Genomic DNA, 17,798 nt, shown 5'->3' with positions numbered 1-17,798 from the left:
GGAATGTGTGAGGGTGAATCGATTGAAAATATTGTGACATAAATGAGAGAAACAGTGAATTCAATTTATAGAAAAATTGACATTTTTATGTTCTTTATTCTCAGTAGCCTGTTCTGCTGCTATCTTGAACCTGGTACACTTATTAATGTCAACTTGGCCCTGATGTGTTTTGCTGGTTGACAGCTCAGGGCCGACAGTAAATAGGCAGAATATGTCTGTACACTTTTGAATAATGAGCCTTATTATTCAAAGGGGGGGGGGGGGGGGGGGGGGGGGTGTCTGTGAAATTTATTTTACAGTTTGAAAATGTCTGAGAACCCCTACTTTGTAGGATACTGGAAACTTGCAAACCTGGACCTTTCTAAAAATGCACTTTGCATCAGTTGGACTGGTTATTATTATTATTATTATTATTATTATTATTATTATTGTTATCTATAAAAGTTTGTCTCAGGAATATATTGTTATATTATTTCTTAGGGAAATGACTATTTGTTTACCATATATGTTTATCATTTATTAAAGATCACCCTGCTGGAAAAAACAAAACAAAACAAAAAACAATAGAAGAATTTGTAATGGTTTTAATGATTATAATGGGAATTGTATTGATTTTAATGGAAACTGTAATGGTCCCTGTGGGTCTCTACTGGTAATTTGTTGCCTTCTATTGTTGACATGTTATGTCTAATGGATACCTTTAAGGACCAATAATGGTAATGGTCTTTATGGTTAGCTGATGGTTCTAATGATATTTGTACTGCAAACCATTAGAATTTCTGTGATGGTTTCTATTTTTATTTTTTCCAGCAGGGCAAGAATATATGACACTGTACTGAAGTTTAAAACGGATTAAGCTTTTGGGAAAGCACTTCGGTACTGTTTATGGGAAGAAAAATCGCCAGAACAATAAATGACTTTCTGTAAACGAATATATAGTTAGTTTAATATTTTATCAAGTTATCCTTGTCGAATAAAAACTAGTTTCTATGTAAAACAACACTGAGGATGGCGTTTTGTTTATTTATGTTCCAACGTCATCACCATGAATCCGGAAGTTACTCCGGGTTCATGGAAATACCCGGAAATACTCCGCGCATGCGTACATCAAAAAAGAAAGCAGTTCTCGGAGCTATTAACAGTTTTAGCTAAATAGCTTGATGGCGGTGATTTTTGTAATTTAATAAAGATGTCCAAAGCGCCTGTACAGGCCAGTGCATCGGCAGGCAACCTTGGACATTCATCATCATCCTCCTCTTCTTCACCTCCTTTGTCTTCTCCCGCCAACGCTCTGCACGCGCAAACGGAGAAGCCTCAACACTACACGTACGTTAACGGTAGTACACACACACACACACACACTAGCATTGCTCTGTAGCATTTTTAACGTGCAGAATTGTCTGTTAAATCCCAACCGTCTTTATGGGAGGCCTGCAGGTACAGAATCCCAAATCATTTCATGTTTCCTATAGTAGTGGCTTATATATTGGGCGGCGTAATGGTGTTCACTGCCCTACCTAGTGCACTTTGTGTCCTGTAGGCAACCGTTTGGAATACGGCCCGAAAACCAAAAACAAAAGCTAGCAAGTTTTTGAAGTTAGCTAACAAAACGTTGAGCGCTAGCTAGCCGTATTTGTTTCGCTACTGGAATTTTTATTTTGCGTCATCATTTTTTATGTATATATCTTAGCGAAACATTAAATATAGCCTACTCATTTTTAAGATGCATATAGCTAAAGATCAGGTGCTAGAATTCTTAGCTAGCTGTATAAGCTAAGCTTCCTTTCCTAAAGCGTGATGATGGAATGCACTTAAAGTACATCTGCACATAATTTTTAAAAAATAATTATAAAAATTTAACAATAAATATACATGTTGTAAAATGTCCGAGAAGCTACAAAATGGCGTAAGAATATTGCTGCTCTTTCGAAATAGTACCATGTTATGAATATGCATAATATGCTAATTAGAAACGCCCACGTGCCCTTGTGTTTAAAGTGTTGAGAAAACGTTTGCTTGTAAATAGGCAGACGTGATTTTTGCGCGTGATGCTGACAAATTGTGCCAAAACGTCCATACATACTTGCACTCAGCCACCTATGCGGAGTCAATCTGTAAAAAAAAAAAAAATTCACCTTTAGACAAAAACACCAACCTTAAACAGTTTTGTTATATTTGCATATTCATGTATGTGTTGGCCCCACCCCCTGTTTTCCCTCTCAGATATCTGAAGGAGTTCAGGACGGAGCAGTGTCCTCTGTTTGTGCAGCACAAGTGTACCCAGCATCGTCCTTTCACCTGCTTCCACTGGCACTTCCTGAACCAGAGACGGAGACGGCCCATCCGCAAGCGGGACGGCGCGTTTAACTACAGCCCCGATGTTTACTGCGTCAAATACGATGAGGGCACAGGGACCTGCCCCGACGGAGACGAGTAAGAAGAGGACGACCCTGCTGCTCTTCTCGCTGTCACGTATTTGTGCAAAATCTGAGCACAGGCTCCCAAAAAGCATGGCGGCGTTAAGCCTAACTGTCCATGTTACGTTGCTCTTTGTGGTATGATGCTTTTGGGAAATTCCCAATCGTGTTGTTGTTATTAAAGGAATACTCCAGAGTTTTTCAGGCTAACCTCTCTCTACATCATCTGTAGCATATGTGCAGATATTATGGGCGAAACGTTTTGACATGTCTTCTCGCCATGCGACCTGTTTAGTAGACTCACTTAGAGTGGAAGTCACTTTTAAAGGGTAGGGATTTTATTTTTTTATTTAAGGGTCTTATAGCTGCTATGACATAAGTACGTAACAAAAACTGACTTCCACAACATGCAACTATAAAGGGCTAAAAGGTGTGGAGTGTCTCTTTTTTTTTTTTTTTTTTTTTTTTTTTTTTTTTTTTTTTTTAAAAGTTTGTTTATCTATTTATTTGAATTATAAATATTGTCAATGGCAAATCACTGTGGGTTTCTTTTTTAGAGCAAATAATTTTTGTTATATATTGTGTTATATATTATATAACACATTTATGTAGGCATGATCACTTGTGGATACCCTCCTTCTTAAAAAACGTTGATAATATGACCGTGTAGCTTCAGTGCTGGAAAATTGGATAAAGTATATATATATATATATATATCTATCTCAGTTTGATCGTTATTGTTAAAGATGTAGCTTTAAATGTCATCATATATTTTGATTGTTTAAAGGCCGGAGTTTAACAGCTCCCCCTTGCGGGTGCATGTAAAGAGTAAACAAATTCACTTATTTACGGAAACGTTTTGTTTAAAATATTGTCTTACACTATCGAGCTAGAGATGTGGTGGAGGGAGAATAGGCTGGAAAAAAACACCACTAGACACTGGAGTGTTCTTTTTCTTGTCAAACTAATGCTCTTAAAATGGATGATTGTTTAGTGTTAGGGTTTTTATAATTTATATAGAGTATTTAAAGGTATATTGTTACCAATGTACAGTGTTAGTAAAGGTCATAATATTAATGCTTTCATGCCTGTTAGTCTGTTTTACCAGTCTGAATTGGACGTGTAGGGCTGACAAACGTCATTGCGATACAATGATCGAAAAACAAATTGAGTACATGTAGACATCACACACTCTCACATGTCTCGTATTAAATCAGCCTAGTTTCTTTATCTCTAACCATGTGCATTTTGTTTGTGTCCAGATGTCCTTTCCTGCACCGGACAGCCGGAGACACGGAGCGGCGCTACCACCTGCGTTACTATAAGACCGGCTCTTGTATTCATGAGACGGACACGAAAGGCCACTGCAGTAAAAATGGCCCCCACTGTGCCTTTGCTCACGGATCTCACGATTTGCGATGTCCCGTCTATGATATCAGGTGCAACACAGCTTTCTTAGACAGCACGTTTAGACGTTGGATATTGATGGGTTGTTAATACTACAGCGTGTCCCAAAAGTCTCCATCTACATTACCGGTGAAAAGTTTGTGGGGACTCGACTGAAATGTTTCTCATGATCTTAAAAAGCTTTTGATCTGAATGTGTGTGATTTAAATGTTTGAAAACGGTGTCGTAGGCAAAAATATAATCGTGCCGACGTATTCGTTTCTTTCATTAGTAAAGGAACATTTTATTTACAAATCAAGTCTTTTTTTTTTTAAACGTACGACTCGGAGCAAAATATTTCCGAAAAGCAGCCGATAAGTGTCCAGCGTCGGTGGGAACTCCCTTAATACTGTTTAAAAAGCATCTCAGGGAAATCCCTCAAGAAATCGCGTGAGAACACGCCAAGAATACATTTCTGGAAATTCTATGCAAAAAGGATGCCCACTTTGAAGATGCTAAAATCTTTGATTTATTTTGGATTTTTTATCACAACATAATTCCCATAGTTCCATTTGTGTTACTGCAGAGTTCTGATGACTTTATTATTCTTCTAAAATGTGTGGGAAAGGTTTAGCTAAAAAGTGTTGATTTCCCCCTACGTACGGAGACTTCTGGGACACGCTGTAGTAATGGTGTTAAATGTGTGTGGTGCAGGGAGGCCCAGGCTCTGGAGGTTCAGACCGGATCCGGTTTGATGGAGAGCGGAGTCGGGGATGGACAGTCCGGGTTAGTGGCCAGCGCTGCTCTTATAGAGAAGACTCTGAGTGAGGAGCCGCGATGGCAGGGTGAGGACCACCGACCGATTTACGCGCTCTATCGTTAGCTAGTCGGTTGTGCTGAAGTCACGTTAAGCTAAGATCATATTTAAGTTAAAGTGGTGCAGCTGGCTAAAACTATTGTATGGGTAAAGCATGACTTTTCAAAAGTTTTGTACCTTATATAATTAAATGTATCCCCTGAACCCCTCAATACACATTGTAAATGTATACAAAATTATTTTGTCTATTTATTTGAGCCTGTAGAGCTTTCTATTCCTGAACTTTCCATGAACAGATGAACTTTAGGTCCAAGCTGACATTATTCATAGGCAACTCGTTTGAGTTTTCATATTAAATCAAATTCGAGTGACCACTCAAATCATTTAACAAGCAGTACGTTTGTTAAACGTTGCTGTTTAATAACAGTGGGTTGGGGTCGTCTCTCCTTTCTCGCTGTCTGCAGATAACAGCTACGTGTTGTCGCACTACAAGACCGAGCTCTGTAAAAAGCCTCCTCGTCTGTGTCGCCAAGGTTATGCCTGCCCGTACTATCACAACAGCAAAGACCGCAGGCGCTGCCCTCACAAGCACAAATACAGGTACGTACCAAAGGAGCGGTGCAGAATGAAAGAAAATTCGAATCAGCTTCAGATTATATCACTTACAAGAGTCGTCAAATTATTTGCATTTTAATTGCTTAAAAGTATTTAAAGTGCACCTATTATGGTTTTTCACATATTATCTTTCATGTAGTGTGTTATAGAGCATTTTGTGAAGGTAAAACGGCTGCAAAGTTTTAAAGATCAAAGCGCATGGCATACAGAGTTATCGACTCCCAAAACAAGGAATCGATTCTGAACAGCTGAATCGAGTCGTTAGTGATTCCAGACTTTACTTCCTGTACTAACCTACGTAGGTTTATAACAAAAAGCCCCGCTTCTGGTCTTCATCGGCTGCTCGCTGACAGACACAGCTGAAACCTGTTACGGTAGCGGGCGTTTCCTTTTTGAAACATGCTGACAGCGGTAGACCAATCACAACAGACTGGGACATCTGACCAATCAGAGCAGAGTATGCTCCCTGAAAGGAGGAGTTTAGAACGAATCCTTTAGAGCGGATCATTTAACGAGTCGTTTGTGACATGGGGGGGGGTGGGTGGGGGGGGTGTAATGCTGTTTAAATTATGAGCACGTTAACGTGTTTTTTGACCGTGGGTGCATGTAAATCTATTAAAATTAGGCACGTTTCAAAACCATAATAGGTGCGCTTTAATGTTTAAATGTACTTATTTATTTATCTACAGCAGTGATTTCTCGTCACTGACGTATACGTGGATTTTATACATTACACATCCTTTATCACACCTCACACAGAAGCAGAGCAGCCTTTTTTTTTTTTCACATTTTCATTCATGAATATTTGATTTAAAACATTTCAGAAAACGGGATCCATAAAGTATTGTTTTTCCCTAGACATTGTGATTTCTAGACAAGTTCGGAACAATTCTAAACCAGTCAGTGTTTTGTTTATTTAATAATAATATAATAGCACGTGCTAACAAAAATAAAATAAAAATCAGTTCAATTTCATTTGGAAAAGAATGAACGCAAGGTTGTCCGTCCCTTTTAGGAGACGTACTTTCATTTTTTTTTGTTTCATTTGAAAACTGATGCATCCTTTTCAAAATATATGAAAATAAAGAATGCTGGAAAATGATTTGACAAATTTTTTTTTCTGCATCAAGACACAATACAAAAAAAAAAATGCTGGAAACATGTTTAAGCTCTAAGCATTCATTTTTCAGTCCCCCCAGGATTTCGTGGCTTTCTGATCACAGAAAGTAACACAAAATCAAGCAAAATTCCACAATATTCGCATTAGCTCGCAGTTTGTTTTTTTTTTTTTTTTTTTTCGAAATTCCAACAGGTTTGGGCCGTGCCACGTGACATCACGACACGCATTCAACCAAAGCCGTCTTCGATTCACGTGCGTCGTCTAAAAGGTCTCGTTTACCAACAAACATCACTGCGAACGACCGCACTAAACAATTTCGTGCGATTACGATTTCGCGAATTCAAGTAGTCTTCCTTCGCTTAAAAAAAAAAAAAAAAAAGCACAAAACAAGGTTGCATCGCAAATTTTGAAAAAAGCCACGGCATAATCCAGCGTTGTACCGACTGATAAATGGATTTCTTTTGTTTTTCAACGTGCACATTTCAATAGAATGTAAAGAATGGGCGGGTCGGGTTATTTATTTATTTCTACACTATGAATTTTACTATATTTAAGTACTAACGTACTTAAACAACCGCACAAACATCTCAAGAAATAGTGGTCACAGTTTTCAAGGATCTCTGATGTAAAAAATAATTGTTACTTTTTTTTTTAATGGACACACTTGCGCACTGAAACGTGTGTGTGTCTGTGTGTGTGTTTGCTTTTGCAGAGCCTTGCCGTGTCCCTCAGTGAAGCACAGTGATGAGTGGGGTGACCCGAGTAAGTGCGAGAGCGGCGAGAGCTGCCAGTACTGTCACACACGTACCGAGCAGCAGTTCCACCCTGAGGTACTGTACACCATTCCTATATCAACATCGACGTTAGATAACGGCTCTAACCTCACCATGAACCTCGTCATCACGCTGTACTCCGAAAACTACGTTTTGTAATCTCTAACTACTGCGTCGTTCCAGACACCGTTATATTATCATATAAGCAGAGGTGCCGACGTTTACAGTTTAGCTGAAGTATTTACAGCCTCGTTCCAAGACTACAATATCGGAGATGAAAATGAATTTTTCTGCTTTTTCGACTTTTTCTATGCTAGCTGTGCCACTCACTAACAGTGTTGGGTAAATTACTTAGGAAAAAAAAAGTAATCCACTACAGATGACTAATTACTACTTTAAACTTGTAATCTGATTACAGTATTAATCTGATGACTTTTTACATGCAGTAATCACTTTCAAAACCTATCAAATCTTCAAAAATACACTACAAAGTGAAACTCGTAGTTCTTTCAGTAAATTTTGCGTGTGTCAGTGTATGACACGATCAGAAACAGTTGGGTTGATCATAAAACTTGCCTCGGTTGTCGTCACTGTTTGTCGGAATACCAGACCGATAAAATATCAAACTTTTCTAACTAGGCTAGTTTGGTGTCGCTAGCCAAGAGGAGGTACAGCTAAGCTTTCATTGTATGGGTTTAGCTGCTACAGTGCCATGTAAAGTACATTATCTTTCCTTCTGCTCTGCTCATATCATGTTCACGTAAACTGGAACTCATGTAGACATTGACACACCTTGTTTTCCTGCTCAGCATCAGAGGATGCTATTGTTTCAGTTTCAATCTCTTTACTGCTTTAAAAAAAAAAAAATCAGCATATATCTATTTCCCCTCACACTGACTGAGAGGTAGCGTTCGGCAGAATCGAGAGACTTTCAGCCAATAAGACACGAGTGTTTCCACGTATTTTCCTGTAAACCCTGTCTGATTGGTCTCGCCTCCGTTCACTGAAGATATAAAATTATAACACCGGCGTCTTCTTTTGACGTTCAGTTACGTAGTGACGAACCGCTCCAAGTGGAGAATTATTCAGGGCTGAAGAAAACATCTTCAGGGCAAAAACGCTACAAATCGCGATTTATTTTAACAATGCATTTTACTTACTATTGTTTTCTTAACAATAAATTAAGAACACGAGTAATGCAATTTTATTTAACGATCTGTTCAGAACAGCTTACAGCATTACTAGTGCCAGTGGGTTTGTTTTGTAGCCTGTCTAACCAGCTCTGGTTCTCTGTGCAGATCTACAAATCCAGCAAATGCAATGATATGCAGCAGAGTGGCAGCTGCCCCAGAGGGCCTTTCTGCGCTTTCGCCCACCTCGAGAGTAAGAACTCTGTCATTACACCAATTATAGCTTGAGCAGTGTGTGTGTGTGTGTGTGTGTGTGCGTGTGCGTAAAACCTCATGGTCTGTCTATAGAGAACTATAGGCTACAACCCTGCACACCACCACCTAGTGTCAGGTGTTTGGCATCCAAATGAAATACATGCAACATCTCGAAAAAGGAATCGTGATTATTTCTATGACAGCTGAACTTTCATGATCGTGTGCATGCGTCTCCCCCACCACCACCAGGAGCGAGTATGAGCGAGGATCAGCCTTTCCCAGAGTGCAGCTCTTCTCCTTCATCAGCCCTCACTTCAGCAATCACAGACAACCCAGAGCAAAGCCTTCTGGGAAGGATTCTGTACGAGGACACCTCTATTTTGGATCCCCTCAATTCCATCTGGGCAGGAGAAGTGGGTTATGGGAAAGCGCCAGGCTTTGAGCGGGAGGATCAGGTATGGGGAACTGTTCGGTAATTTTCTAGTATATATTTAGGCTCAGATTTGTATACGCTTATACGCTCACCGTCCGCTGTATTAGGAACACCTGTACACCTGCTCAATTATGTGGTTATACAATCAGCCAATCATGTGGCGGCAGCACAATGCGTAATTCAGTGTGTAATGCAACTACAGTGCGTAAGCACAATCATGCCGATACAGGTCAAGAGCTTCAGTTAATGTTCACATCGATCATCAGAATGAGGACCTTGTTTTATAAGATTGTAAAAAGAGATGCTTTTCTACTCACCACGGTTGTAAAGAGTGATCATATGATTTACTATATCCTTCCTGCCAGCTCGAACCAATCTGACCTTTTTACCTCTGACCTCTCTTATCAGTAAGGTGTTTCTACCCACAGAACTGTCGCTCACTCGATGTTTTTCGTTTTTCGCACCATTCTGCGTAAACTCGAGATTGCTGTGTGTGAAAATCGCAGGAGATCAGCAGTTTATGAAATACTCAAACCAGCCCATCTGGTACCAACATCCATACCACGATTGAAGTCACGGAGATCACATTTTCCCCCCTGTTCTGTGAACATTAACTGAAGCTCTTGACCTGTATCTGCTGTTTTTATGCATCGCGCTGCTGCCCCATGATCGGCTGATCGGATAACCGCTTAAATGAGCAGGTGTATAGGTGTTCCTATTAAAGTGGGCAGCATGTGTATGTGACGTTCCATCATTAGTAGTAAACATCCCCAATCCCAGTAAAAATATTAAAGAATCAGAAGTAGAATCTAAACATTTTTAATTAGTATTGAAAAGGTACCATCTCATCTCAGGGTGGTTTTTAAAAAAAATATTATTATTATTATTATTATTATTATTTATCTGGTAACCGAAATTCCTTTTTTTTTTTTTTTTTTCCATTTGTTTTTTTTTTTGCTTTATTTATTTAATTTTTTTTAGGCAAAACATAAGACGTATGCAATGGAACATCGCAATAAAGAAATCGGTTCACATAGCAAGCCGGTACTATTATGTTTTTTCATTTACTATTTTGTCATAATTCAAGATTTGCTTATTTCCAGTTGTTATATTGCTCTTGTTAATAATTATTCTTTTTTTTAAATAGTAAATGATGTCTTTGCTGATGATCTACTGTTGTAGGAGCTGTCTGTGTTTCTACCGGTGGGCAGCCCCCTCAGTCTGTCGTCCAGTGTGCCCTCCAGCCTCGCTGCGACTCCTCCCAGCCCAGCGCCTTCATCTAGCATGAATGCCAACGCACTGCCGTTCTACCCCACCAGTGACACCGTGGAGTCTGTCGTAGGTCAGTGCACCTCAGAGCTCCTAATGGATAAAGGAGTCTGGTGAAAAATATCAGGCTTGCAGCTGCTACCTAAATGTAAAATAAGAAAAATCCGTGTCTTCCTAAGTGGTATTTAACAAGGATGTGTGTTAGCAGGGATATGAATAATGTGTCTCTTACAGCCCACTACCATTTCTCCTGTCTGTGTTAATTATTTGGTGGGGTTTATTTATTAATTTTTTTATTTAAATCTCCTGCTCTCTACTTGTATGGAAGCCCGTTTCCGCCACAGAGAAAAAAAAACCTGGTAAATGCGACTTTACATCTCGCAATTCTGACTTTTTCCTCGCGGTATAGACGTCCACTCGGGAATTAGTGAATTACAAAGAATGCATCGACGAAGCATCCTTCGCTCTCTATGAACAGGATACATAAGAACGACACTCATCAGCTAGTCAAGACAAGGAAAACCAGACGTTAGCGTGCGCTCGCTAACTGAAGTCTAAATTGCGTAAACTGAAGTGAAAAATTCCGAGATGTAAACTAGTAATTGCGATGTGGGGGGAAAAGTTTTTTTTTTTTTAAAAAGCCGCAATTAGCTTTTTAAAAATTTTTTTTTCCATTTAATAGCTTGGCAATAAAATAAGGTATAAACCACGTCTGGGCATGCTGTTCTGGAAAAATAATCAACAACAGGGTGGAGCGATGCGGCCAAAGACGAAGCCGAGTCACCGTTACCAACCCGATGTTGATTATTTTCTAATAACGGCACATTCCCAAGTGTTTTATTCACCTTTTAAAGTGGCAATGTTTCAACGGTTGTTTTTTTTTTTTTTTTTTTTTTTTTTATCATAAAAAAAAACGTTTATAGTTACATTTAATGTTGCGGAACATCTGAGACAAGTTCCAGCTTGTCATCGCTTATGTCATAGTGCTAAAACCAGTCACTCTTCCTTGAAATATATTTAATTTTTTTTTAAACAGCAAACACAAACTCCTCTTTCGGTTACAAAGCGCTAACAGTGGAGACTCGTTCCCTAAACGCTAAAAAAACGTCTCCTCAGAAAGCTTCACAATATGAACCGTTATTTTAGTGTTTATAATATCAACAATTAAAAATAAAAAAATCAGTTTATCCTCAGGCTTAGATTTTGTAGCTCGTCCGTCACACGAGCCCCCGTGGACGAGCCGACACTACAGACGCTACACTAACTTTATTAGAACAAGTGCATTAATATGCATTAAGCTCTTATAGAAGGTTAATCGATACCTTCGGGTCAATCAGATTTGAGAATTCAACAGTGATTTTGAATCATGTGAGTGAAGAAGGCTTTCGGGGCTCATGCTGGTATATGTGTGGTATTGTATTCATTTATTTCTTTTATCTCCTCTTGTACAGAGTCTGCACTGGATGATCTTGACCTGAATGCGTTTGGTGTGTCAGCTCTGGAGAAAAGTCTGGAGAGCAGCTCCATGCCCAGCATGGGACTCCTGTTAGGTTAGCATGAACCCTTCCCCAGTGAAATGCTTACCTGTTGAACATTGGCTGAACGCTGTATATTAGCATGACCACCACATATGCATATTAACCAGATCCTGCTCTCTACTCTCATTATTAAAACCCTCTTATATTCTTTAGAGCATAGCGTACCGGTGCTCGTTTATTATTTGAAATATATTTCTTGTCGGTCTGAACAGGAGGAAGTCAGCTTCAGAGTTCGGCTCCTGTTAACATCCCTGGATCCCTCAGCAGCCCCTCCCCTTTCCGATCTGCCTCCCCGTCTCCTCCAATCAGAGCTCACGCTTCTCCGTTTCTGTCTGCCCAGTTACCACCGCCCACCCAATCAGAGAGCAGCTTTTTGGGACCATCTCATAGCTCTTTAGGTTTGCATACTTTTTTTTTTGGCATGAATATAGTTTGTTAATGGCAGTTATATTGCCAGTGTACCACAGTGCTGTCGAATTCTTGCATCTGATTGGTCAGAAAGTGTTGATCAACTTACTATAGCAGCAGCTCGGAGAGTAGTCCCGACTTTATGTAACGTAATCTGTATTTATTAAATTAAATTTGATTAAAAAGCCGTATTGTCTGTTTATAAGTGATAACAGGAACTAGCTTGTCTCAGATGTTTCACAACATCATAGTTACATAAATGTCACTATAACTGGATTAAAAAGTCTGACGTGCTCATTAATATATTAAAATCTGACATTGTTGGCAAATTGCTGTGATATTAGACGAATATAACACTTTGGGACGTGTGTGTGTATATGTGTGTGTGTGTGTATATATATATATATATATATACATATATGTATGTATGTATGTATGTATGCATGTATGCATGTATGTATGTATGTATGTATGTATGTAACTTATGCATTGGTGATGCTGTTAGTGTGTGTATTTACATATGAAACGTGTATCCTTCGTCTTTTTTTGTATGAATCGTGGAGGTCTGAATGGAATGAGCAGTAGTATCTGGGAACATTTTCCCCTGGGCTGTTCTCCTGGGACACCCCCAGCCCTGCTCTCCGCCGGAAGCATGTTCTCCGAGGCCTCCCGTCTCAAACAGGAAGTGGAGGAGGCTCACAGGGTGCTGAAGCACTGGGACCACAGCTGGAGGCAGATGTCTCAGGTGGGTTTGTGTCAGATTTCTTTGCCGTTTTATTATCATTTTTTTGTATGCATTTATTCTAAGACAATTTCTTTGTGTCGCTGTTGATATATATATTATGAGTGTGCAACAGGCACAAACTCTGTGTCAGCTGTTCATACCATCTGTATGAATTTCTGATGAAAGTAATTTGTGTACTAATAATCATGTGTTGCTCATTTAAAGGAGCCTTTGTAGTTAATTTTTTTTTTTTTTTAATCTGTGAGGTGAACTGCAGTTTCAGTGAAAACAATAACAAGCTGCTCTGTCCCTCTAACCGACCACACCCTCTGTTGAAGTTATACATGCTTCATGGGTTGCCTTTTAAGGAAAAGTCAATCCGTTCAGGATTTTTTTTTTTTTTTTTTTTGTGATCGTTGTGGCAAAAAAAATGCTTGATTGTGCTGCGGCTTCTTTTTTTTCCAAATTTTGCTATGTAACTCGCAGAGTTTTTTGTCCTTTTTTTTGTAGAAAACTACTCGGATTGGCGAACGTCCAATCGCATGAAATTGTTTTGTGCGGTCTTTCTCAGTGATGTCTGTTGGTAAACGAGACCTTTCGGCCGTACTCGTGTCCGACGCACGTGAATCGTAGAGGGCTGAATGCGCGTCATGATGCCATCACATAACACATTTAGGCACAAATCTGCGGAAAAATTGCAAGCGCCTCCGAATATCGTGAAGTTTGCTTCATTTTGCGTTCATTTCTGCGAGCGCAAAATCATGAAATACTGGCGGGACTGGGGGGAAAAACTCATTTCCAAGCCAGAAAAATGTGAGCTGCCCAGAGCCCTCACATGGCTGTATCACGGATCACAATATTTTGAAGATGTATTTGGAAAGCTATTTATTACAGACTACCTTGAAAGGAAATGAAATAATTTCACCTGGACATTATAGAGTTGTACCTAAAAACTGCTGCTGTAATGTAAGACTTGCTTTTTCAGCGTGTGTGTGAGGTACAGAGAGAAAGCCGACGAGTGGTACTTAAAAATTCAACATGCGACGCTTTTGCATCGATGCATCGGATCGTTAGTTATTTGATCGATATCTCGATTCGTATCGATGCATTGCTACACCCATAATATTTATATATTGATTTCATAAAAAAAAAAAATACAGCACAGTTTCATGGAGCAGTCAGTACTGTTTATTTTTGTAGTTCAGAAGTAGTTTACTTTGAGCGTTATGCTTTCATTCATTATAAATTTTTAAAACTCTCGCTTGATTAATCGGTTATCGGTAGCGCCGCCCGACTTGGTGATCGGGTATCGGTAAAATCCACTATCGCTCGACTTCCGCTCGACGTGTAAATGCATTAGGCTAAAATCTTAAGAATACAAGACGCACAAATTGACAGACTATAAATTGTCTCTTCACGTATTTGAAGGTGGTGTATGTGTGTTATCGGGTGTGTTATCGTGTGTAGTCATGGGCGGTGCTGAAGGCTGATGCAGAAGAGGCTCGGTTGCTGGCAGGCCGGTTGGGTTTGGAGGCGGAGCGAGCACGTCAGGCTGAAGAGGAGGCACAGGAACAGGTCACGCTCCTGGAGGAGGCGCTGGAGAGCTTACGCAGCTCCGATAACCCCCGACTGCAGGTACACCAGCTGCAGCTGTTACACAAACTCCCACTCGGCTCCATCTGCAGTTTACAAACTCAGATCTGCACCTGCTTACGGACGGTGGAACAGGTAAAACACACACACACACCCATTCTGTGTTCCAAGACTGTTTTTACCACACCCTTGTTGACGTCCTCATGAATTTTGTAGTGTAATGAAGGGAACTTGATGAGGATACATTAAAACAGTATAATAAACACACGTGTCCTGTTGAAATGCTGGAGCTGTTTCTGTGGTGAGTGAGACCTTAATCTATCTTCTCTCTCTCTCTTTTCTTGCTCTGCCCTCTCTCAGGCCGTGTACAGGAAGCAGCGGTTATGTTGCGTGTCGTGTGAGGAGTTGGGCTGTGTGGCGTTGCCGTGTCAGCACGGTGTGTGCTGTGAACGTTGTGCGGCCTCGGCCGAATGCCCCGTGTGCTCCGAGCGCCAACAGAGCCTGAATCTACCCCAATCCTAACCAACAGCCATATAATACCGAACCGTTCCTTACACTTAGCACTGAACATCGCTCTGAGCTTCAGCATCCTCCTCCTGGAGATTTAGTTCAGTTCCAGCACAAATCCAACACAAATCCCACAGCCAGTTGCTGTAGTTGCATGCACGTTTGATTGTAGCCAGATGTGAATGTAATTTGGCACTACAACAACAACAAAAAAAGCAAGTTGCACAAAGACAGCATAGTTTTAGTGTAAAAATGTGTATATATTTTTTTTTTTATATATATATATAGTCTTGGATTGAGTCAGCCGGTTCACGTTTCTTTGTTGCTGTTGTTTGACATTAAATTCTTATTAAATCGGTTAAAAACCCCAGTTTCAAAGACTGAGAACCCCAAGCATGTCTTGATGACCAAAGTAAACATCCCATAATATGTGTATTATTTTATTCTTTCTTTACCATGGCAGGGTTGAATTCTCGATTCTGATTGGTCAGAAAGTGTTATTTTTTAAAAATTTTCTATAACGGCAGCTCTGACGGTAGTTCCATCTCCAAATCACAGATCTATTGATTTATTTCTATTAACACACTCGTTCTGAGACGTTTCTGTAGTAACGATTTAAACAGCGACTCGTCTAAAGTTTTGTTTTTTTTTTTTGGTTTTTTTGTAAGTCGTTATTTAACACTTTGGGAAGGAGTCGTCAGTGCGTTGTAACAGTCCAGGATAAAGCTGTAACTTCAGCAGAGACGGCTGGTTAGGGAATGAATCACGAACAGAGTTTAACGAGAGATTTATTTAGGAGCCCGAATTACGACTAAATTGAAGTTTGACTGGTGCGTCTGGCTGCTTTTTCACATATATGTTAAAATGTAAAGATATGATGAACTAAGCTTATAATTATGCTGTTTCTAGGCTTATACGGAAGCTGGATCTCCAGGAGAAGGTTTGAAATGGTCGAGTAAAACTTTTATTTTTTTTTATTCTTTTTTTTTTTTTTTACCTCAGCTGATCGTTCTCACTCCCTGATCGTAAGAAACAAATAGAGGCAAAAATGAACAATATGAACGTTTCAAGTGCCAGATTCACAACAGTGACACTTTCTGCACTGATCCTTTTATCTTACGTCTCTCGAACACTACTCTTCAAACCTCTCGTCTTTATCCAAATCGTTTTCGACGCTATGACGTGTCCTGCTTTCACGCTCCTGAACATTTAAACCATGCGCACTCAGAAAAAATACAGTACTATAGTACCCTTCTGTACCTTTAATGTGCATCAACTTTGATATAGCGTACCTTTTGAAGTTGATTTAAGATACTTCAGTGTTTTTTTTTTTGTTGTTTTTTTGAGTAAAGCTTTAAAGGTAAAAGATACATACTAAAGGTGCAAAAGGAAAGGTACTGTTTAGTACCTATTCATCACGACTCGGCACATAGCTCTCCGATCGTTCACTGTTCGTCTTCTAGCGCACAGTTTTGGGTGCAGCGATTTTGTAGTGTCGTCTGAATTCTCAGTATTAGTTGGATTCTTACCCATAGTGCACCATAAATCTAGGGTAGACACGAGTACCACAATGCATAGAGATTTCTTTTAACTCGGAACGTTTTGGTCAAAATAGACACGAAAGCAGCTGACTTCATATATCCTGATAATTGTGTTTTTTGTGTTGGTTTTTTTTTTTTTTAACTTAAAAGCTAATAGAAACTTTTTAGTGGCATGTTTAATGCACCTTTTTAAAGAAAAAAATCACTTTTAATACTGAAGTATTTTTATAATAAGCAAATTATTTATGTATCCAGTGCAGCGTCTCCCTCACTGCTGCCCCCTATGTACTGCTCTATATAGATCAGTCTTTATAGTAAATAGTAAACGAGTTGAGTAACGAAGCGATTTCAGATACGGCACAAGAGAAATACAGAGCACGAGTTCTTTCATATTCAGTTCTTTTTTTCCCACTGTTTAAAGTTTATTGGCAGATTCACACAGCGCATTTAGATTCCAGGGCGACTACATGCACACTTTAGCATTACATCTCATTTAACACACCTGATTTAAGCTAGGATGAATTTGGCGCGTTAGAAGACGGTCACAGAGATATTTAGGGCTTTCGCTTTCTATCTCTAAAGCCTGGCTTTATACCAGTCTGAGATCTGCTCCTCTTCTCCCTGCTTCATCCACACACACACACACACACACATATTTACTCACACTTACTCACATATGGCTGTTGGCTAGTACCGGTTTGTTTCGTTTCAGAAGTCCAGAAGTAAATAACTAGTGGTAAAAGTTGTTTTTTTTTTCTTTTTCTTTTCTTCTTTCTCTTATTAAAAATGGTGGGATTGTCTGAACAAAAGTATGAGCCATATGAATGTTTATCATCAGCACTTATTTCAAGTGGATTGTATTTCCATTACTTTTCATTTAGAAGTAGATGTTTGTGTAAAAACAGGATTTGCCAGACAGACCAGGAAGTGTCAGAACAGCCAATTAGATTATGGCGATTCATGGAGGTTGAGATTAACAACACAGTGGCTGTGAACGTGTTGTTGGAGGAATGTTCGGGATGCACCAATCGGATGCCGGGTACTGATACGAGACCGATATTTGGATCGCTTTTGGATCAGATTTGACGCAAAAAAATTTTATACCAAGTCTGGTATAAACCAGATTTGGGATGAGTGACGTCACTAAACGCCACAGTTTATGCAAATTATTGATCGAACACATGATCCCCAGATTTTTCATTTCTTTTTAGCCACCAAACCTGCATGATAGCTAGCTTACTTTACTAAAGTTTTGATTATAGTTTGGCTGCT

General features: G+C 39.5%; 1 protein-coding gene across 1 annotated transcript; it reads left to right on the top strand.

The window, feature by feature from the left end:
• Positions 1 to 285: 285 nt before the first annotated feature.
• Positions 286 to 17,242, top strand: unk (unk zinc finger). Its single transcript, XM_017483865.3, has 15 exons — positions 286 to 1,326; positions 2,224 to 2,433; positions 3,680 to 3,856; positions 4,518 to 4,648; positions 5,085 to 5,220; positions 7,068 to 7,185; positions 8,427 to 8,511; positions 8,763 to 8,968; positions 9,928 to 9,990; positions 10,129 to 10,288; positions 11,667 to 11,765; positions 11,966 to 12,151; positions 12,725 to 12,906; positions 14,353 to 14,613; positions 14,839 to 17,242. The coding sequence occupies exons 1-15, from the start codon at positions 1,190 to 1,192 to the stop codon at positions 14,998 to 15,000; spliced, it is 2,313 nt and encodes a 770-aa protein (XP_017339354.1). The 5' UTR covers positions 286 to 1,189; the 3' UTR covers positions 15,001 to 17,242.
• The last annotated feature ends 556 nt before the right edge of the window (positions 17,243 to 17,798 follow it).

Source organism: Ictalurus punctatus, chromosome 13 (genome assembly GCF_001660625.3).
Source record: "Ictalurus punctatus breed USDA103 chromosome 13, Coco_2.0, whole genome shotgun sequence".
NCBI classification, from domain to species: domain Eukaryota; kingdom Metazoa; phylum Chordata; class Actinopteri; order Siluriformes; family Ictaluridae; genus Ictalurus; species Ictalurus punctatus.
The sequence above is the reverse complement of the archived record's forward strand: the minus strand, read 5'-3'. Positions and strand labels throughout refer to the sequence as shown.